The 22,500-nt window shown below is 44.8% G+C and overlaps 2 protein-coding genes across 2 annotated transcripts in view; one reads left to right on the forward strand and one right to left on the reverse strand.

Annotated features, from left to right (window-relative positions):
* Positions 1 to 853: 853 nt before the first annotated feature.
* On the reverse strand, positions 854 to 4,214 carry oxt (oxytocin). Its single transcript, XM_063211318.1, has 3 exons — positions 4,095 to 4,214; positions 2,825 to 3,029; positions 854 to 1,238 (listed from the first exon to the last, which is right to left on the reverse strand). The coding sequence occupies exons 1-3, from the start codon at positions 4,212 to 4,214 to the stop codon at positions 1,102 to 1,104; spliced, it is 462 nt and encodes a 153-aa protein (XP_063067388.1). The 3' UTR covers positions 854 to 1,101.
* Positions 4,215 to 12,063: 7,849 nt separating this feature from the next.
* The window catches only part of dqx1 (DEAQ box RNA-dependent ATPase 1), a 30,179-nt gene continuing 19,742 nt past the window's right edge, over positions 12,064 to 22,500 (forward strand). The window contains exons 1-3 of the mRNA XM_063210491.1: positions 12,064 to 12,425; positions 15,996 to 16,501; positions 20,295 to 20,488. Coding sequence (XP_063066561.1) covers positions 16,145 to 16,501; positions 20,295 to 20,488 — 551 coding nt within the window. The 5' untranslated portion in view covers positions 12,064 to 12,425; positions 15,996 to 16,144. The remainder of the gene's footprint in view (positions 12,426 to 15,995; positions 16,502 to 20,294; positions 20,489 to 22,500) is intronic.

Consider the following 22,500-nt stretch of genomic DNA (forward strand, 5'->3'; position numbering starts at 1 on the left):
ACACACACACACACACACACACACACACATACACACACACACACACATCTACCTACTGTTATTTGGTAAAACTGCAAGATGTAAAAGCAATGTAAAGCAACTCCCTTCTGTCACATCTGCTGTATACACAAACACAATTGCAATATTACAGTACAGTAGACATAGCACAAAGGTTCTCCATTCATTCACTGACAGGATGTACAGTATTTTTTTTTACCATGCATACAATTACTTACAAATATAACTTTCAAATCTATACATATTCAGCTCTGTTTTTTTCTTCTTTTAAATATTGTAACGATTGAGTCATGTGCCTATTGAATTAAATTCCAGCTTGATCTGGAAGCCAAATGATGTGCTTTAAGGTGAATTGTACATGCAATGTGCAGGTGACAACCACATTTGTTGTCTCAATTACCTCTTAGAAATGAATTGCTTACTCCAGCAACAATTAACACTAGCCATACTTTGTTTTTTATCGTTTAAGGATTCATCCTATGCACATAAACTAACCATGGTTAGAATAGTGCATCATACTATTTACTCATTTCATAGATGGGCAAACAAAGTTGTACTTTTCTGTCTTTTTTTGGCAATGAGCTGCGGTAAGCGGTTTATGAAGTGTTAAATCTGTCACTTGTGTGAGGGGTCTTTTTTTTGCAATCTGCGGCAGTCTTGTTTGATGATTACTTTCATAGTGGAATGTGGCAACAAAAGACCGTATTATACTGTGCTCTAAACCAGTGTTATACTTTGAAGTCCCGGTAATATGAAACATTACAGTCTAATAAAACATAAACAGAGGCAATAACCACAAGACATCTTTTGTTCGTTATTTATTTCTTTTGTTTATTTATTCAACTCCAGAAACCACTATTACAGTACAATACAGTATTCTCTGTTCTTATTTCGTACGTCTATACTCTATAATCTATGTACAAAATACAGTATTTGTATGTACATGTGTATACTCAGGTCATTGACTCGGTGCGGTCACTGTGTTTTATAGATACACCTTAATTGCTCAGGGTCAGGGCTCGTAAAGGATGACGTGTTTTTGAACGTTGCTCATTGGTTGGGGTGAGGTTTGTTAAGCGTTGCTCATTGGTGGAGCCTGAAGGGGTGTCCGCCGCTGATGTGCAGGAGTTTCATGAGCAGGTCTTCGCTGCTCTCTGATTGCTTGAGTAGGGCATCGTCATCGTCTCCCTCCAGACACGATTGGTCCACAGCACAGCCCTCTGAAGACAGGGTGAAAAAAACAGTATAAGTTTGGAGATTAACTAAGCATACTTAGCACACACATATCCTTGGAACAGAGAGATGGTTTGTAGATTAACTGGCATACTTACAGCAGAGGCGTCTTTAAAAAAAAACAAAAAAAACAGAGATGGTGTTCCACATATTCTGACACACTTTTCAGTGTCAGGCTTTTTTGATTGAAGTGTACATTACATAAAACATGAAATAGTGGTAGAGTATGAATTTAGTGAGGTTAGTGTGCTGTGGTAAAGTATGAATTTAGTGGGGTTAGTGTGCTGTATGGCATTAAGATATATTAAAGTTAAATTATATTCAAGGTGTGTTGAATAAGACCATACAGGTACAACTGTAGCATTGTAAATGGATAGCCAGTGATGGTTTGCAGATTAACTGACACAGTTTGAGCACTTATCTATGTGTTACAGGAATAGGACATTAACGTGTTTTGGGAGGCACAAATGCAATCTGCAATCCTGCAGTGTACAGACATATTTTAAATGGTCCCTGCACAGCTTGGGATTTTCCACAGATTGAAAAAAATAATAGGCAGGTAGTTCCCTTTCCTGAGTCACAGCAGATAAATTATGAATCCTAACATACTACAATTGAATCTAATTATGTACACTTTGTAGTCTTTCTTACCTAAGTCACAGTGCAATAGGTTAAACTAAGGAAATATAATGTTACGTGTAGGTGGTGGTACACACTCTCTTCTCGTCTGAGTGTAATGTATTGCTGTACATATTACATTACAACACTAGCAGACATTTTTTTTTATCCAAAGCAACTTATAGTTCTTGAGTCACAGCCCAGGGTATGAGTCATTCAAACCTGCAACTGCAACCTTCTGATTTCAAGACCAGTCCCTAGCCCTCTGCCCAGCTGCCCAGGAATAATGACATAGTCAGTCCCACCAGGAAATTGCGGGCATTTTCTCAAAAATTTGCGATCTGAATTGCCAGATGGTGCACAAGCATTTCCAGAAATCGCGATAAAAGTTGCGGAGCTTCTTACTGTGTTGTTGCAATTTTGTTGCGGCATGAAGTGAAAGGTGCGATTTTTGTTGCTATGATAGTGCAATATCACATAATATAGTGAGTGATGTTTGGCTTGTAACATTTAATATCTACTAGCCAAATTGGCTAGTGAAAAAAGTTAATTTATATCCCTGAATGTAATGTAATGTTTGATAGTCTATAGCGTATAAGGACCCCAGGAAGAATAGCTGTGGCATTGCAGTGTCACAGTGCAATGCAGTGTAATGCAACATGAATGTATCTTAATGTAACGTAATAGGTGTGGGAATGGCTATCCTCACCTAGCCAGGCCGTGCCCTCCTAGTGAACACCTTCAGCGTTGCTACTAGTCAGGTCAAGCCCAATGCAAGTACTTTCTGAGCTCCCGAAAAATCGGGAACACCTCCCACTTTGTCGGGAAGAAAACATCCATTAGCAAACCAAGGGAGGCTTGTCAAACATGCCATGTGGGAAATGTTAATGTTGCTCTTGGTCAGACCAATTCTCGAAGAGATTTGAAAGTCGATGATAATCAGGCTAATCCTCACCTGAGTCACAGCAGATGCCGGGGGCGGCGCAGTGTCCGTCCTCCGAGCCGCAGACACGACCCCCGACCTCGCAGGGGGAGGGCAGGAAGTTCTCCTCCAGGCAGCGGGCCGCCTCCGGGGAGCCCAGGTAGCAGCCCATGCCCTCCCCGCAGCAGATGCTGGGCCCCACGCACCGGCCCCTGTCCCCCGGACCGCACGACAGACACTACAACATGGACAGAGAGGAGGATGTAATATAATAATAATGTGATAATATACAGTGATGTGGGGAGGGTGGAGGTGACTAGCTCAGGTAGCAACCCCACACCCTCCCCGCAGCAGATGCTGGGCCCCACGCACCGACCCCTGTCCCCCGGACCACACGACAGACACTACAACATGGACAGGGGAATACAGTAGAGGAAGCAGGACATATACAGTACCATACTGTAACATGCGGGTGAGGGTGGGTAGTTATCAAGTTATGATGTCTATTTGAGTTTGTATTATAATATGTCATGCAGATGCTGGGCCCCATGCACCGGCCCCTGTCCCCCGGGCCGCACGACAGACACTACAACATGGACAGAGGAGTAGAGGAAACAGGACATATACAGTAATATACTGTAACGTGGGTGAGGGTTGCTAGTTATCAACTCGATTTGGGTTTGTATAATAATGTCACAAAATCACATTAAAGAAATGAAAAACATCCTACAATAGCCTCATAAAATGAAATCCAATGTCAAACTTGTTAATTACATTTTCTCAATGTCCATTTTTTAGCAGGAGGCAAATGCAATGAAGTTGCCCTAAAATACAGAATGAAACAATGTTCATTTCCCAATCCTTTCCCATCTTTCTCTCCCACCTCTATCCTGTCATGCATTATACTATCGTGTGTAGCCCCTGAACACACTCCTCCACTAGTGAAACATTATAATACTCAGTGCAAAACCTTTACTACCAGAGTAGTACACCACTGTGACAGCACACAGGGCTCTTAGTAATACATTGCGACTTGGCCACTGCCATTCTGGTGACAGCTTATTGATAACAGGAGCCTCTAACTGCAGATGAGTTCCTCGACGGGCCGATTCAGTCTTTGCTGAAAACACTTAAATAGGCCTACATCATCAACATTGCTATGACAATGCAGGGAGTCTTAAGTCATTAAGTAATTACCATTTTAGTGACAATAAGGTTATAACAGAGGCTCTGCGCCAAAGAAAGGCTAAAAAAAAGGAATAATGCCCCAAAACTATCTTTGAAAAAAAGGAAGCAAGCTAACCTTTCTGGGCAGGTCGGGTAGTGCGCGCTTGCCTCCGATAGGGCAGTTGGAGATGTAGCAGGCTGTGCAGACAGACAGCAGGCACAGCAGACAGAAGGCCAGTCCTGGAGCTCCAGACATCACTGGTGGAGGAGCCACGAACACGAACACGCACACGCACAAACACACACACACAGGCACACGCACAGGCACAGGCACAAACACACACACACACACACACACACACACACACACACACACACACACACACACACACACACACACACACACACACACACACACACACACACACACACACACACACACACACACACACACACAAACACAAACACAGAAGGAAAGTCAGACCATTGAGAAAATTTGCCATATTTCAAAGTACTGAGACTCCTACATTTCATATTTGAAAAAGAAAATCAAAACAAAACATATGGGTGCTGAATCAATGGTAGACCTCAAGTAGAGCTTGGAAAAAAAGCTGAATCAATATTACTGGAGGTAGCCTACTAGTGGGTTTTGTCAAGATCAAGAACCAGTAAAAATCAAAGAGACAGTAACCAGTAAGGAATGGGTTGGAAGGTACAGCAGCAACTAAGGCCGGTTACACACCACCAGAGTGTGGCGTGGCGGCAGCGAGAAGACGGCAGTCTCTCCACTGAATCGGGCGGTGTGCTCTACTCGGCCTTTCACAATGACTGCGTCGGGGTGCGCAGCCAGTCCAGTTCAAAATATCCCCCCCACAGCCATTGCTATTTTGCTACTTTCTTTCTTTAGAAAGTGCGCTCAACTCCCAACTGTTTCTTACAAGGTCTTCGGGTGCAAGCAAACAGCAAAGTTCATATTTAGTAAAAAAGCCACACTCTCGGATGTAATTCTTGCAGTTTTAATCTACTGGGTTAGCATGACAGACAGACGTTTCGGCCTTTGTCAGCGTCTTACATATTTTGCTACTTTGCCATTCATTTTCAACAGGAAAATTCAGCTCGAGTTGGATTTTCCAAATTCAGCGTGGCACTGAGCCATCTCCTGTGCCCCTACCGCCATGTTGGTGTGGAAGGACTAATCTTGGGTGCATTTCTTGAAAGCGTAGTTGTTTGCTAGTTAGCAAATTGGGTAGTTGCCAACGGGAAATTGCACTGAAAATGACAAAGTAGCTAATGAAGTTAGCAACTATGGTTTCGAGAAATGCACCCCTGTTATGCATTTTTGCCGCCGGTGGTAAAAATCGTTTTAGTCCCACAGATGGCGGCACGTCTGGTTTGAAAAGGCCCTTATAACTAACTTCGCCAATATAATACTAAATACCGAATTGAATATGTAATACTTAAATACAAAAGCCTTAGAATTCCAAGATATTCAATGCCAACTGAAAGCTCCGCTAAGATAGTAGTTTTACCCTCCGAAAGAGAAATCCAACTTACTTTGTTGAGGTTGATGGTTGAGGGTCTGTGGAGCTGGTGTGTGTCTTGTATTAGGAGGGAAGGTGCGTCTGTCTTCTTCTTTGGTCCCTGAGATGTCCAGGGGCCCCATATATACCTGCGAAACCCCATGGGGACATGCCATGGGTGCCGATCTCCATATTAGCACTGATCACCAGCGGATTAATTGCGTGACCCCAGGAGGTCAGAGGAATGGGCCGTCTGATGACCTATAATGAGAAGACTGCCTTTAATGGAGCTCGCTCGTGACCATGCATATGGACATGAGAGCCAGAAGACTGGACACGGTTAAGTGGCTAGTGGCGGTGAGGTATTTTAGAGTACAGTTCTTTTTAAAAGTACATTTTCTGGCCTTTTTTGCTTTTAGTACGATAGGATAGTTGAAGAGTTGGGACATGAAGTGAAGGGAAAGAGAGATGGGTAGGTATGGTCGGGATATAACCCAGGCTGGATTTGAACCTGGGTGTTGCTAGTTTACGAAAAATATTCAGGTTTTTAGTCCAAATGGTTGAGGGGATGTCTCCCCAGAGACAAAATTAAAATTTAATATACAGTTGTTAGAAGTGTGATTTTTAAAATATATATATATATTTTAGGGGCTTTTATGCCTTTATTTGACAGGACAGTTGAAGATGGTGACAGGAAGCAAATGGGACAGAGAGACAGGGGAGGATCGGGAAATGACCCCGGCCGGACTCGAACCGGGGTCCCCGTGGGTGGGCATGCAAGCCCAAATGTGGGGGGCTTAGCGTGCTGCGCCACAGCGCCCCCCAGAAGTGTGATTTTAATGCAAGAAAAAAATAAATATGAAGGCTTGGCCGTCAGGGCCTCCTTGGGCCTCTGGACCAGGGCCTGGTAGGCCCGAGCAGTAATCCATCCTTCAGTATCCCTGGTGTTCAGATATTTTGAAGTCGACTTCTTTAAAAAAAAAAAGAAGATATTTGTATGGGCTTTTTGGGCCTTTATTTTGAATAGGATAGTGAAGTGCGACAGGAAGTGAGTGTGGAGAGAGAAAGGGCAGGGTTGGGAAATGACCCCGGCCGGACTTGAAATGGGGTCCCCATGGGCATGCAACCCCAAGTGTGAGGGGCTTAGTGAAGTCGACTTCTCATAAAAGATGTCCGTTTGGTTGTCAAAGAGATAAGATTGGTAGCTGTGGTAATGCAATCATCATACTATGTTACATTGGAATTCTTTAACTGACCTGCGTGAAGCTGCCCCCCAACCCCCCCCTCAGACCCAAAATGCTTAAATAACACTGCAGATTGTTTGTGCCAGCTTCACGCTGGTCTTGAACTGTGGACCATCTGTAACCTCTTGACTACCATTGGTGAATACTTGAAGAAATCTGTACAGAAATATTGTTAGTTGTAATTGTCAAGTCGTCAAGAAATAATGTAGTAATGTCATGCTATGTTATTTGATGTTAAAGTATGTTATGTTATGTTATGTTATGTTATGTTATGTTATGTTGTGTTGTGTTGTGTTGTGTTGTGTTGTGTTGTGTTGTGTTGTGTTGTGTTAGGCCTACATTGCATTACATTACGTTATACATTGTAGTGGTAATGCAAGTTGACCTGGATGAATGGGAATCAGGAATACTTCCTGTGTGGCTAATGGCCTACGTGTATTATGTGCAGGGCTGGGTTAATGCTCAGGCTAGATATGGCTGCAGCCTATGGGCCCCCAACCTGCCAGAGGGCCCCTGATCGCCCCTAATTGAAAATTTGCAGAATTGTGACAAGATGCATAAGTTGAAAAATGTAATCTAGCATGTTGAATATAGTTGGTAGACATGTTATTCTTTATTCCTTGGTCGTAATCACAACACGGTCTATGTAAATTTGTCGTGACATTTGCCTTCTGGGGGGCCTCACATTAACCAGTAGCCTAATTGCCCCAGGCCACCTTAATCCGACCCTGATTATGTGTACTATGTGTATTATGTTGTTGTTATTATGTATTATGCGTAAGATGCTTGACACCTTCATTTACCTGTTGGGATTAATTGTTACTTTACGCTGTTCTACTCTGCGCTATACTTTAATGTGATACAGGAAACACACATCGCGCGCGCACACGCGCACACACACACACACACACACACACACACACACACACACACACACACACACACACACACACACACACACACACACACACACACACACACACACACACACACACACACACACACACACACACACAGACACACACACACACACACAGACACACACACACACACACACACACACACACACAAATGCATTAAATGGTTATAACAGACACTTGCAGCCATTAAAGATATTCAGAGGATCAGTAAACCATAAAAGAGACAAGCTCATCTCCATAGTTCTAATTAGACCCATGGCAGAGTGTGCACGAGATTTCGAGATAAATAATGTGGTGAGGTCATGCATTTAATGACATCCTGTTTTAACACCACACAGCCTATTAATTTCCAGATAATTGTTTTAATGATGTGCGCAAGGCCACTGAACTAAACTTCATTAGGTTATTAGACCTCGCTGTCAAAAGGCGGGCCAAGTTCAAAAATAGCAAATTACTGACGTCGGAATCTTGACGCAATTCTCTCAGCCTTCGACGTGGCTTGGGTTATTAATTGGGCTGGTAATCCAATGTGTTAGGGCCCCTAATAAGCACTCACCCCACCCTACCCCCCAAAAAGAAAGAAGTGTAGCCTCTTTGCTCAGATGTGCATGCCGGTGGTAGGCCCATTCACTCATTTCTGAAGTCACAACTAGGCTACATCAACAACTATGTTACAACATATCCAAGTAACAGATTAAGACCCGGTCAATACATTTTTGGTGACAGTAAGGCTACAACATAGCTCTGCAAAAAGGGGTTAAAAGTGCACTATGTAGGATTTTGGTCAGAGTAGGTGGCTGCTGCAAGCAACTACCATGCCTATTGAAACTGTGCTTCCTATTATATCACCAGAGAGATATACTTAAAGAATCTCTGATATTACTATGAATATATTGTATATTAACTAATAAACTAATATTTGCTAGTATGATAAAAGGTTTGCAGCTAAAGATGTCTAGTATTTCTGGGATCCACCTTTTCATGTACAGTAAAAAGTATGAAGTATAAAATGTGCAATTTCCCCAAGTCATAATGAATACTTTGAATTTGATTGTGGTGGTAAGTATGGGTGAAAAAGGTAACAATTGTGAATGGGGAGCATGGATTCTGGAATAAACTTTTAAATTAATAAAATAAAATGAACTACTTAAATATTACATAGTGCATCTTTAATTATGCCATAGTGTGCAGGCCTAATTGATCCCATCAGAATTTAATGGTAAAATCAGAAGATAAGGCTTATTTTTGCGGGGCTTTTTGGCCTTTATTATTATATAGGACAGAGTAGACAGGAAATGATTGGGAGAGAGAGATGGGTTAGACCCGGGAAATGACCCCGGCCGGACTCCAACCGGGGTCCCCGTGGGCAGTGTAAGCTCAAATGTGGGGGGCTTAGCGCGCTGCGCCACAGCGCCCCCAAGATAAGGCTTACACTTAAAGTACACACACAGTGCTACAGACATTTTAAATTGGCATGAGAACATCAAGTCTGTCCACTGTAGGGGCCCCCAACCGTCCGTCACCCTCCCATGCTAAATATGCCAGCAAAAGCAATTGAAATATGCTGCTGATGGAGGGTTTGCCTTGTAGTGAATAGGCCTACAGTGTTTAGGGGTGACAAAAATCTCCATATAATAGGCCTAGGTTAATAGGCCTACTGCAATTTAAACACAGTAGTCCAATAGGCTAAGTAATGTTTTGAACATTAAAACCCCTGCAGTGCTGCAGTTTTTAGGGGTTGGGAAACTACTGGTAGGCCTATGTCTCGAGGGGCATTTATGGCCCCTGAGCAGGCACGTGCAGAGCATAGTTGCCCACGGTGCCCGAGCAACGGCCCTTTTGCCCACATTGGCTGATATTGCCCTTCCAAGGGAGGGGAAAATAATATGGCAATTATAATTTCATATTTCAATATCATTTGATTTCTTTATAATTCATAATTTTGATTGAAGTTTTGTACAATAAAGACTTAAGTCAGTCATACAAATTCATCAGACCCGTCGAGAATGGGCACGAACGATGCACGAGCGACACACAAGATTTTGAAGATGCCTGGGTGTCGGCTAGAGCCCTACACACAGTCTACATATTAGGGTACAAAATATGCTCACAATCAACCTCTCTAATACAATGTTGAGTTTAGAACTTTTAGTTATCATACATCTGACAGCCAGCCAGCGCCACGTTTAGGTAGGCCTAGCAAAAAAACCCGACAGCCAGCTGTAGATATGCCTCGGAAAAATAGGCTAAGATTTCATGTTTCAACTGATTTGCTTTGCAATTCGTATTTTTGATTGAAGCTTCCTAATTAAGTTTTCAAATTCAGATTCACCTGCACCTCGAGAGATAGGCAAAGCGAGGGGCAGCATATGCGCGATGCGGGGGGCACGCGCAGCTCTACATGGGAGGGAGGGGGGAACAAGCATGCATGCGAGTCGACCAGGGCAGAGACGCAAAATATGTCGAAGATGTCGTGGGAGTAGAGCGACTGCCCTGACGGCCTGAGGTGAGCTGGAAACACAGCAGACTACACAGTATTAAACTACATGATCACAATTAATGTCTCTTAACGCCGATCTCGAGTTTAGGACGTTTGATCGGGGTGTGCCACGTTCAGATATTGGGGGAATACGACAGCCAGCTAGCTTGCTTGCAGTCAACGTTTTACATGGCTCAGGTTGTTTTGTGGAAGGCTAACAACTAAGAAACATGCAGATGACATGTCGTTTTATCAAGCAAGAGAGAACTTAAGGGGGTAGGCTAGCTAAAGGAAGCACATCTCTGCAGAGTTGGCTGCGAAAAAAATGAACAGGTGCAGGTGAGGCAGGCAGAGAATCTTTTTCAGGATTGTAGAGGTTTGATCTTGGTGAGACCGCTAGGAAAGTGCGTTTTCTTACGCTGATATAGCCTATTCTCCGACCCAAAGATAGGCTACTGTTTCCACTGTCAATGTCCATGTAATTGAAATAAATCCACTCCACGTGATAACTGACGTTTACTGTTCTTCTCTCAAGAAATAGGCCTACAAAATGTGCATGAACTAACTAAAATATCTGTAATGAAAATAAAAGGTTATAAAGTCTGCGAGAAGCTCGGAGCTTCAGAGCAACATATAAGAACTGGTGCTCCCACGCCACGGTTCTTTGCGATCTGAAATGAAAGCCGGCTCGTCCATTCTTAAAGCGACAGTACACATTTTTAATATAGGCTACAAAAGACCCAACAAATGACCTAAACCTGTGAATTCTTATTGTTTTAGCTTTCCTATATAATATTCATCATTTTAATCATGGAATATGCCTATTAATTAAATTTCAAATTCAAATTAAATGATCTTTTTGACAATTTTTAACTATTTCTATTTATTATAACTTAAAGTCTACTTTGGCTGCTACAAGGATTATAAAGATGACAGTGGGTTAATTGATTAAGCAATCCTCATATTTAGCCTATTAATTTACTCATCATTTCATTTCATTTAAGATGAGGATGACTCAGAGCCACAGACCTCTGCACATAGGGCAGGTAGGCATAAGACTGATAATCTCTGTGACTGATACAGGTTTAAAAACTATCAAGGCTTTTTTTCTCATAATTTCATTTAATTTAGGGGCAGCCACATACCACACATGAGGAAATGTGGATCAGGAGACATTTAGGGCAGGTGGGCATAAGGCTGATCATCTCTGATATGATTAATAGGTAGGCCTACATGTTTAAAAACTAGCATGTTATATCATATGGTACGCATATTCAGGATACTATACAATAAAAAATATTAATAATTATGACAATAATATACTACTTCTACTACTACTACTAAAAATAATAATACCCATGGTGCAGTTTCCTAAAAATTCTGAAGGCCGCTCATTGTTGATGGGTTTTTTTTTTTTTTGGGGGGGGGGGGGGGTGCCCTTTCTTCAGGTTAGAGCAACTGCCCTTTGAAATTCCTGTGCACGTCCCTGCCCTTGAGACATTTTCATCTGGTCCCGATATAATTTTTGTTACAGCTTCACATAAAATAGCCTACATATTTTTGTAAATTGAAATTACATTTGCAATACAATTAAGTTATATTCAGGAGACCGAGAGAATGATGTGTATGTTTTAAATGTGTCTGCCTTCAATAAAGGCCTAAAGTGCAAGGGGAAATCCTGGTTTGTGTTCATATTTGGACCTTGGAGGACTTGTAGGCCTATGGCCCTTGGAGAAATTCAAATTTGGACATGCATTGGCGGCATAGCCTATCCATTTGGCCTGGTGAAAAACAAATATATGTTCTTTTGTCTTTATAAACATGGTGCAAGGTCGATTTGAAACAGGCAAGTACAATTGTGAGTAAAATATGGGGGCATGAAGGTTTATTGTTTACATACAAGAGTTCATTTTTGACTGCCGACAGACAGTCCTGACTCCTCCTCTTCGCCGGCGACGTTGCCCTCCACCTGAGCGCTCTGAGCTCGAGCCAACATGGCGGGGATTCGATAGCTAGTGATCTTTGCAGTTTCTCTCTGGAAACGTCAACAGTCACAGAGTAATCGCTACTTTAAAAATCGTCGTATACGGGTTTTATAGCTTACTCTGTTTATATACATAACGCCTTTTGGCAAAATACAGCAGGAAGTATTTTGATATTCAGGCTTCGTTGTTGCTTCAGCATTCTCAACGTCGCTGACAACCTTAGCTCCTTGACAGGGGGAGTAGCCACATCCAGTTTCGCTGGGGCAACTCGATCCTAGGTTGTGGTTTCGGAGGATCACTTTGAAGGAATGTTCCCAAGGTAAGTTGAACAAGACAACTGTTAATTCTGAACCGTCTTCGTCCCTGACGTCTTTAATCCGTTAAACGACATTGCTCTCTTTATTTGACAGTCAGCTGACACGTTGCATGTCCACACCATCTGAAGCGTCACTACCATGGACTGGGTGACAGCCACAGCCAGAGACCGAATGCTTCGTTAGTTATTGACAGACAGAGCTGTCACAGCCAGGCTATTTGATTTTCAATGTCTCGACACTATCCCTGAAAGGACACTGATACTACCTATCTGAGGAGTGCTGGCTGCATTGCTTCCGTATTGTAAATAAGGTAGCCCATCCATAGATCATGTATAATGGGCTAGGGACATGTAAGCCTATTCTATTTCTACATGCTATGCGTGTGAGAGCGGAATGGCATGAAACGGTGATGTCATGGTGGCAATCATCCTTGACACTTCTCTTTGTTGTTGTTGTACACACAGTGTGAGAGAGCACGACTCCTCCCATTTATGAAGTGGACATTAATATGTTATAATAATCCCACTCCCGCCCATCCCCCTCTCTGAGCCGCCCTATCTCATTTCATTAAAATAGCCCAAGTCCTTCCCCAGTGGTCCTCTGCTCTGCCACATAGCATCATCACCCTCTTGTGTGTGTGAGAGAGTGTGTGTGCGCGTGCATGCGCACATGTTGAAGTGTGAGTGTTTGCATGTGTGTGTGGCAAGCCAGGACCTAGTAGTAGCCTAGTATGTGTTGTGTCAGAATGAAACACTATTTTATATCCTTAAATGACAAATGTCCACATGTCCATGTCACAGAATTTGTTGACATTCACATTTCACATTTATCCTGTATTCACACGTTTATGCATAGCTTTTACAGGGCAGCATTGCCTGCACTGTGCAGCCTTGTGCCATTGTGTGCATTTTTTACATGGAGGCTTTTTTTGGGGGGGGTCCCCAGTACTTTACAGCGTCTGGTCCCAGGCAAGTACTTTCGACACAGCCTAGTTAATTTTGCGGGGTAACCTTGTGGTATGCATTCCAGTATTTTGGATATAGCCTATTTTTCAGGGCAGCCTGTATTTTAGACATAGCCTGGACTATTTTTCAGGACAGCTTTGTGGCATGCAGTCCAGTATTTTGGACAGTCTAGTCTGTTTTTCAGGGCGGCTTTGTGGCATGCAGTCCAGTATTTTGGATATAGCCAATTTCTCAAAGCAGCCTTTGGCATGCCGTCCTTGTGATGTGGACATAGCCTATTCTTCACTGCAGCCTGTGTGGCATGCAGCCATGGACATGGCGGGATATGATCACACCACTTCTGAGATTATCTTTAACCCCTTAAGACACGGCATTATAAATGAGCTGTTACCAGAATGGCAATGACCAAGTCGTAATGTATTACTAAAGGCCCCGTGCACTGTCATAGTAGTGTAGTACTAGTAGTTAACTTTTTAATGTCTATTACAGCACGCCACAGGAGGTACGGCGTGCATTAAGGGGCCACGTGTCCCCACCACTTAATAACAAATATAATGTGACAGTATTTCCCCACCACTCTCCAAAACAAACCTACAAAGTTTCTTGCAGCTGTTTTGGCTTTTTTTTCGGGGCAGCTGCCTGGTGGCATGCCCATGCCCATCAGCTGACATGTAAATCCTCAGGCAGTTTCATAACAAAGCCAGCCGTGTCTGTTTGAATATCTGATTTTGATAGCTTAATGTCATTATGGCCTAAACAAGAGCGTGAATGTTTATTTTGTGTGTCTGTGTGTGTGTGTCTGTGTGTGTGTGTGTGTCTGAGAGAGAGAGAGAGAGAGAGAGAGAGAGAGAGAGAGAGAGAGAGAGAGAGAGAGAGAGAGAGAGAGCAGTGAGACCATCAGCATCAGTTAAAAAAAACACTTTCCAAGCTAACTTTTCAAGAGCAAACACACCTGTGGATTTCCATGTAATAATTTATGTGTGAGTCTTTGCCCTCGCGGCCGACCACAGGGTATATGCACAACATACATTCCTGGAATAGTCAATGAAATATGCTGGCTGTCTAGGCAGCTGTCTAACTAGCCCACCACACCCCTGCATGGCTAGACTTCCTCACACACCCACCACCACCCTGACACGTTTACTGCACAGACAAAGTCCTACATGTTCTCAATATTGCCGCGTCTGACTGGCTTGAATTCTTTCCTCTTTTTACTGTTTTCACTTAGACTACACGTCCCAGAATGCATTGGCCACAGGACTTGATGATGGGCCATGTAAGGTACCTATCGATGATATTGACAAGTCCATAGACGCTGACCTAGAAGGTCCTGAACTGGCTGGCTGGCTGGCAGGCTGGCAGGCTGTACGAGAGTTAGTGTGGAGGTGTTGATTCGATTCAGTAACTTCACGCTGAATGCACACATAGGGTTCCCTCCGTTATCCCAACTCCCATCCTCCCTTGTGCTTGTGGCTTAGTGATGATGTTGCATGATGCCACAGACGTTTAATTGAATAGCATAATTCAAAGGACATTTTCTCATTTGCAATCCGGATATTGAATGGGCATAAGTCCCCCAAAAGTTGTGGCTAGGCTGACAGTGGGGAGGAAACATCAATATTTTCCCCAGGGTATCATTGCAAGTTCACAAGTGCAAGTCAAGGATGATAAGTTTGGATAATGGGATGTACCCATAGAACACCAGACTTTTCCACTGGACCAGAAGTGAACCTCTCAAGCGATACGATAGATAACTTATTATTTTCCCTCCAAATGGTTGTCAAATACTAGAGGTGTCTAAAAGTTGATTTCCTGTATGTGTGTGTCTTGTAACGTGATGAAGGGAACTCATCATTGGTAACACTTTACTTGACGCCGGTGTCATAAGCATGTCATTACAGTGTCATAATAGTGTCATAGCACAGTTATGCACGTGTCATAAACATTATGTCCATGTCATAATTTATAAACATTTCATGACTGTTGGCCTTAAGTGACATTCGGGTTATGGCATAGAAAACCCAAGGTTTATGACTTATCTATGACAGTTTCATGACACTATTATGACACTGAAATGACATGCTTATGACACCCGCGTCAAGTAAAGTGTTACCAACTCATCTAACCTAAACTGTGATGTGATGCGATTGACTGCAACTGGGGGGTAGTGTACTTTGTAAACAAGTGGCGGTGATTAGGAACTGGTTTTCGAAAGCGGGCGCCTATCGCTCTCCACTCCAATGATCTCTTGATGATCTCTGTTGATGTGTCTCTACTCTTTCTCCCTCTGTTTATCTCTCTCTACCTCCACCTCCACCTCCACCTGCTCTCTCTCTCTCTCTCTCTCTCTCTCTCTCTCTCTCTCTCTCTCTCTCTCTCTCTCTCTCTCTCTCTCTCTCTCTCTCTCTCTCTCTCTCTCTCTCTCTCTCTGGATCTCTACCCGCTCTACTTTCCCTCTTTCTTTATCTATCTCTACATCCACCCCCTTTCTCTCTCTCTCTCTCTCTCTCTCTCTCTCTCTCTCTCTCTCTCTCTCTCTCTCTCTCTCTCTCTCTCCTCCCTCCCCTCTCTCTCTCTCCCTCCCCTCTCTTTCCCTACTTCTCCCAGGTAATCCCTGGTGTATCAGGTCGAGGTGTCCTCTCCTCTCCTCTCCTCTCCACCCCCCTCCCTCTGCACTCACTGATCTCTGCAGTGGCAACACCAGCCACCACCACCACCACCCCCACCACCACCAGCAGCAGCACCACTGATCAGTGATGTCCTCCACCTCGGCCGCCCCCCCTCCCCGGGGCCCGGGCTCCGGCGGCGTGACGGTGGCGGTGCCCCCCTCCTCGGTCTCGGCCCTCTCGCCCCCCCTCCTGGACACGCTGTCCGTCTCCTCCCTCCTCTCGGACGACCTGGAGGGCGACGGGGAGGGCGGGGCCGACGGGGAGCTGGGCGACCTGGAGGTCAACCCCTACGACGGGCTGCCCTTCTCCTCGCGCTACTACAGCCTGCTGGAGCAGCGGCGCCGCCTGCCTGTCTGGAGGCTGAAGTACACGCTGCTGGAGCACATGGAGGAGCACAGCATGGTGGTGCTGAGCGCGCCCAGTGGCGCAGGGAAGAGCACGCAGGTGAGCATGGGCGCGCACACGCACACGCACACGCACACACATGCACGCATGCACTTAGACAACACACACACACACACATGCACGCACACACGCATGCACGTACACAACACACACACAAACAGACACACATACACACACACACTGCTGCTGAGCGCGCCCAGTGGCTCTGGGAGCAGGGAAGCACGCACACACACTCACAAGCACACGCGCACGCACACGCACACACGCATGCACTCTGTTGCTGAATGTGCCCAGCGGCTCTGAGGACGCAGGACAGAGAGCAGAACACACACACATGCACACATGTACACACACACACACACACACACACACACACTGCTGCTGAGCACACCCAGTGGCTCTGAGCACGCAGGCGATGGAGCAGAACGCACGCACGCACGCACGCACGCACGCACGCACGCACGCACGCACACACACTGCTGCTGAGCTCGCCCAGCGGCTCTGAGGATGCTGGTGAGAGAGCAGCAGAACACACCCACACACACGTGAACCCGCATGCACGAACACACACACACACACACACACTGCTGCGGAGCGTGAATGCAGGTGAAAATAGAGCATAATAGAGCAGAGCAGAGCAGGTGCGCGATGCGAAGCTCTCTATGTCTCTATCGTTAGTCCCAAGTGAGAGCTGAGGGCAGGAAGCTCAGGTGTGAGTGGAGACTCTACAGCAGTGGTTCTCAAACGCCCCCTTGACCTCATCATAAGCCTTCCAACGCCCTCTTGATCTCATCATATTGTAAGCCTGGAAGCGTACACTTCCCTTTCTCACTCCACGGCTGAAGTGCCCCTTAGTCACCTGACCTAACCCCGCACTGCTCCAGGGATGGTAAGCAATGCCCAGTACTTCTAATAACTGTGAGTCGCGACTCGCTTTGGATAAAAGCGTCAGCGAAGTAGCCTGATAAACCATCCTAAATGTGAGACTGGATGTGTAATTTAGTCTGGCCCGATGAACGATACATCCGAAGATTGTTGATGAGAACAACCCGTTGTTTTTCAAACCGTGCCTGTGCCTCTAGGCCGGTGCTCTGATCAATCAGCGATCTTTCTCGTTGATGTGCTTTCCCAACGTTGCAAGCTTCGTCGTCACTCCCTCAAAACTCTGCCCGCTTTGATTCAAAACAAATCCAAAACAAATCTCTGCGTTGTGATTGTTTCGCCAGATTCAGGGCAATGTGTTCAAAATGTTCGACCAATCCGAGGCCAGACCCACTCGCAGCCGAAAATTTTCGGCGTCCAGCGGGTGGCGGTGGTTTACTAGGCGATCAGCGAAGTGTAATAATGTAATGTGTAAATATGAGGACCACAACAGCATGCAGGTGAGAGCAGAGCCGTTTGTTTGATGTGCGAAGCCCTCTATGTCTATTGCTTGTCCTGCTGTAGGTGATAGGTCAGAGTGTAACACACACACACACACACGCACAGATTAGAGATTAGCAGAGGTCCGATAGAGTCCCTGGCAGGAACTCTGGGGAACTGGGTGTGTGGGCATGGGCATGCAAGACCTTTGAGTTCACCTCAATCCCTGATCACAGTGCATGTCAATCATGTTGTATTGTGTGTTGTATACGGTAGTCATTTGTAGCCACACCCGATGGAGATCAGGATCTAGCCCAACATGGGGAGAACAACACCCATTTGCCCAAAGACAGGAGGTGTGTTCCATTATTCGCCCTCTGTACTGTGTACCTTGTTTGAGTGCAGTGAAGTACCCTTTCCACCCTCCGCGATTCACGAGGCGAGTACATTCCGATTCCCGTTCTGATACACTTAACGGAAATGACGGTTGGTCGCATGTCATCCGAGTTTACCAACCGCCAATATGCAATTCATCACGGAAGGCACTGTTCGTTATGCTGACACTTTTTAAACTTACCCCTGCCTCTAATACACATGGCGATTGTCTTTAGAATCAAAACTATGCTGTTATCACGGAGATTCAGCCGTTTGACAGAACTGACACTCAACTACGTCACAAACATGAGTGCGAAAAGTGTACAGTAACTACACACTTCAAAAAATGGCCGTTTTGGGGGCGTTATCCGGGTAATTTACAGTACACTTTACCGTCGCGATTAGAAATGGAACACCCTGCGTACCCAAACACAGTGCGGAAAGGTCGGACAGAACGAGTATTGGAACACACCAATTGATACCTGTACATACTGAGATGAGAACACACACATGAACACGCACACGCAGACGCACAAACACACACACCTGACCTTAGAAGACATACAGTACATTGGTACACACAACACGGCAAACACACCTAGGGTTAGTGCAGAGAGGCTGTGATCCACAGAGTCCTCTCAGGTTAGGCCATAGGGGAGTTTCACCTTACTGCTCTGGTAATGCAGCGCATGAAACTTTCAGGGCGAGGCATCTCTCTGTGTGATAAATACACAAACACACACAGACACTGTCTCACTCACACACACACACACACACACACACACACACACACACACACACACACACACACACACACACATTGTGTTTGAGCTCCTATGTTCTCTCTGTTCTGTCGACTTTATGGTGTCCTCTCTGGACGCTCTTTTTGTTGCAACCCATAAAAGTGATCCTTTCATCTTCTCGTCCTTCCTTTCATCCTCCTCTTACTCCCTCTCTCTCTCCACTCCTCTCTTTCTCTCTCCCGCCCTCCTGCTCTCTGTCCCTATACCAGTCTTTTCTTTCCTCCTCTCCTTCTTTCTCTCTCAACCTCCCTCTCTCCCCATCTCATCCTCCATCCACCAATCCCTCCTTCACCACTCTGTCCATCCATATGTCTTTCCCTCCCTCTATCCCTTCCCTCCCCCTCTCTGTATCATCCCATTCATCCTCTCTCCTCCCGCCCGCCTTATGTGTCATGATGTCAAATATCCTCATAACAAGGAATGGACAACATACACACATGCATATACAACATATACACACGTTGCTTTGCACAAGGTTTTAATTTTATAGGAAGCATGTTTTAAGATTGTTTATGTTTATGTTTTATGTGATGTGTTTTAGAATCGGTAGCCTGGTCAGGCACTGGGGTTGCAAACTAGCCATCTGGTTGTTAATCTTCTATGTATCACATCTATCATGGCCTTGCCAAGTCATGTTTGTAATAAAGTGCAGTGCATTGTCCCTGCCAAATAAATTACCGTACAAATATAAAATATGGCTGGCTCCATCCCCATCTACATACCTGCAAACTCGTCACCTTTTGGTGACAGTCACCTTTTTCCCAGCCAATTAGGTCAGTCAAGTGAATAGAAATAGAACCCCCGCTGTACACTGTCACCTTTTTTTTCTTTGACGAGTTTGAAGGTCTGCTTACCTTCCCTGCTGTCTGCCCCCTCTCCCTCTCCTTCCCTCACTCTTCTCTCCATTTGTTTATCTCTCCCTTCCCTTCACTTGCCTTCTCTTCCCTGTCCCTTTCTCTACCTCTCTCTCCCCCCCTCTCTCTCTCTCCCCTGTCTCCTTGCGTGTTGGGGCAGCCGTGGCCTAGTGTTTGGAGTTTGGACTTTAGATCAGAGGGTTGTAGGTTCAAATCCCACCCTTCTACTCTCTGCCACATTCCATGTGCTTCAGGGACTGTAACCAATACCCTGTACATAACTGTCAAGTAATGTGTTTTTTTTGCCTATTGATATTATTTTGTTTTGTTGACTTGGATGTTGTTGATTTCTTTCTCTTATAACATCTGAAACCAATCAATCAATATTGTAAAGTAGTGTAAAGTAGTGTAAAGTAATGTAATGTGATGTGTGTGCAGGTGCCCCAGTGGTGTGTGGAGTACGCCATGTCTCAGCAGTTTGCTGATGGGCTGGTGTGCTGCTGCCAGCCGTACGCCGCGGCCGCCTGCAGCCTGGCTCTCCGCGTGGCCGACGAGATGGACCTCAGCCTGGGGCTGGAGGTGGGCTACCGGGTACCCCACGACGACGGCAGCACCCCCGACACCCTGCTCAGGTAAGCAGCAGTTAGCCCAGAGACGCCCTGCCTATATGAGGAGCTCTTTTCCAAAACGCTATATCCACCATTTTTGACTTTTTGTATTTTAATATTGGAATTGACTGTTAAGAAGTCCTATAAACTATGTGTGAATTCTTGCCATTCAAATGTTTTCAGAACATACTTTTTTTAAACCTCTATAAAATGCATTTTGCAATGCAATTCAATGGAAAACCCAATACAAAAATGTCAATTTTCCAACATTCTATAAAATGGATATATCTCATTTTGGAAAAGAGCTCTTCATATGTACTTACCAACTGCAGACACTCTGGTAAAGTAGCCTCCCTCTTCTAATGCTTCTTTTCTACTGGCGGTTTTCTGGTCGGCCTACAGCTCGACACAGTGCAACTTGGTCGCCACTTTTTGCTCTTCGATTGAGCTGTGTCATGCCCAATCAGAAAGCAAAAAGTGGCGGCCGAGTCGAGCTGTGTCGAGCTGTAGGCATACCAGAAAACCGCCAGTGGAAAAGAGACATAAGCTTGCCCAGACAAAGCACCAGTAGTCCCAACTACAGACACCCTGCGTAGGAGGTAAAACATCCTACACCCCAGAGACTTTACTCAGCACCCCAATTGTAGACGTGTGTCACCAGGGTCACGCCCACTTAAAGGGACACTGTGCAGGAAATGGTCAAAAAAGGTACTGCAATTATACTGCTCATTGAAACTAGGCTCCCTATTGCCAAATTTGATCTTTACATGAAAGTTTACTAAGTAATAAACAAATATTTTCTAGTAAGGTCCAAGGGAAATTCAAAATGGCGGACCATGGAGAAGACCCCCCTTTTCATGTATGAAAAGTACAATTTTTAGAATTTGATGGTGGTGGTAAGTATTCGTGAAAAAGGTAACATTAGTGAATGGGCAGCATGAATTCTGGAAATAAACAACTAAAAATCTCACACAGTGTCCCTTTAAAGAAAACCCACAAATGTCTGCTCCCTGCAGATTCTGATAATAAAGGGACATTTCTTGCTATCACCGGGGAGCAAAGGAAGTATGTTTAAAAAAATAACGTTCTCTTTTTTCCTAGCCGTGGCACGGTTTTGAGTTTTTAAATAGAACGTTTAGGGACTATCATTACTGTGGAGAGCGGAAGGAGCCTGCAGGCACATTGGATGCTGCATAGTGGTGGTGGAGTAAAAAACAAAACACTCAAAGTCATTGGAAGGGACATTGGAGTGATGTGCTGCATACAGACTAATAGACCAGTGGTTCTCAACCCCCTTCACATCATCATACGCCTGCCAACGCCCCTTTGACCTTATCAAAAGCCTGCCAACGCCCCCCTTAGTATTAAAAATTAAAGCAGACTATTGCCCCCCATTTGCAACTGAGGACCCCTCCACTCAGTGGACTCCTTCTCAATGCCCCCTGGGGGGCTGTAGAGCCCCCGCTGAGAAACACTATGATAGACTGCTAAAGTGGGATAGCCCATGCTCCTGTGGTCTCCACCTTTAGATAAGTGACATTGAATCTCATTGGACTTTGTAATCGCGCAGCAAACCTCAGCACATAACAATGTGTCCGTGTACACAAGAAAAATCAGGACCATAACCAGAATCAACTTTATTTAGCAGATTTAAGCAGATATTTGCAGTATCATTAATATGTGCAATCATCAGAGATGGTACCCTGGCCACCCAGGTCACACTACAAATCCCATGATGCATCTGTCAGTAGAAAAAAAATCCCATACTGTACAATTACCCTGTACCACAAGAGAAGTGAGCAGCATGATCTGCATTTCAAGAAGGTGTTTCTAGGCAGGAGACAACTCTGCCCTCAGGCATTCTCTCTGGGGCCCTGGGGCTTTGCATGCCTTTTACATGATATAGTACAGGGGTGTCAAACTCAAATTGACTGAAGGCCAAAATCAAAATCTGAAACGAAGTTGTGGGCCGGGGTCAACATTTAATTTTAATAATTGACTAAAATTGTGCATGCAAACGCTTCATACTCATAGTC

The sequence above is a fragment of the Engraulis encrasicolus genome, chromosome 11 (genome assembly GCF_034702125.1).
Source record: "Engraulis encrasicolus isolate BLACKSEA-1 chromosome 11, IST_EnEncr_1.0, whole genome shotgun sequence".
NCBI lineage: Eukaryota > Metazoa > Chordata > Actinopteri > Clupeiformes > Engraulidae > Engraulis > Engraulis encrasicolus.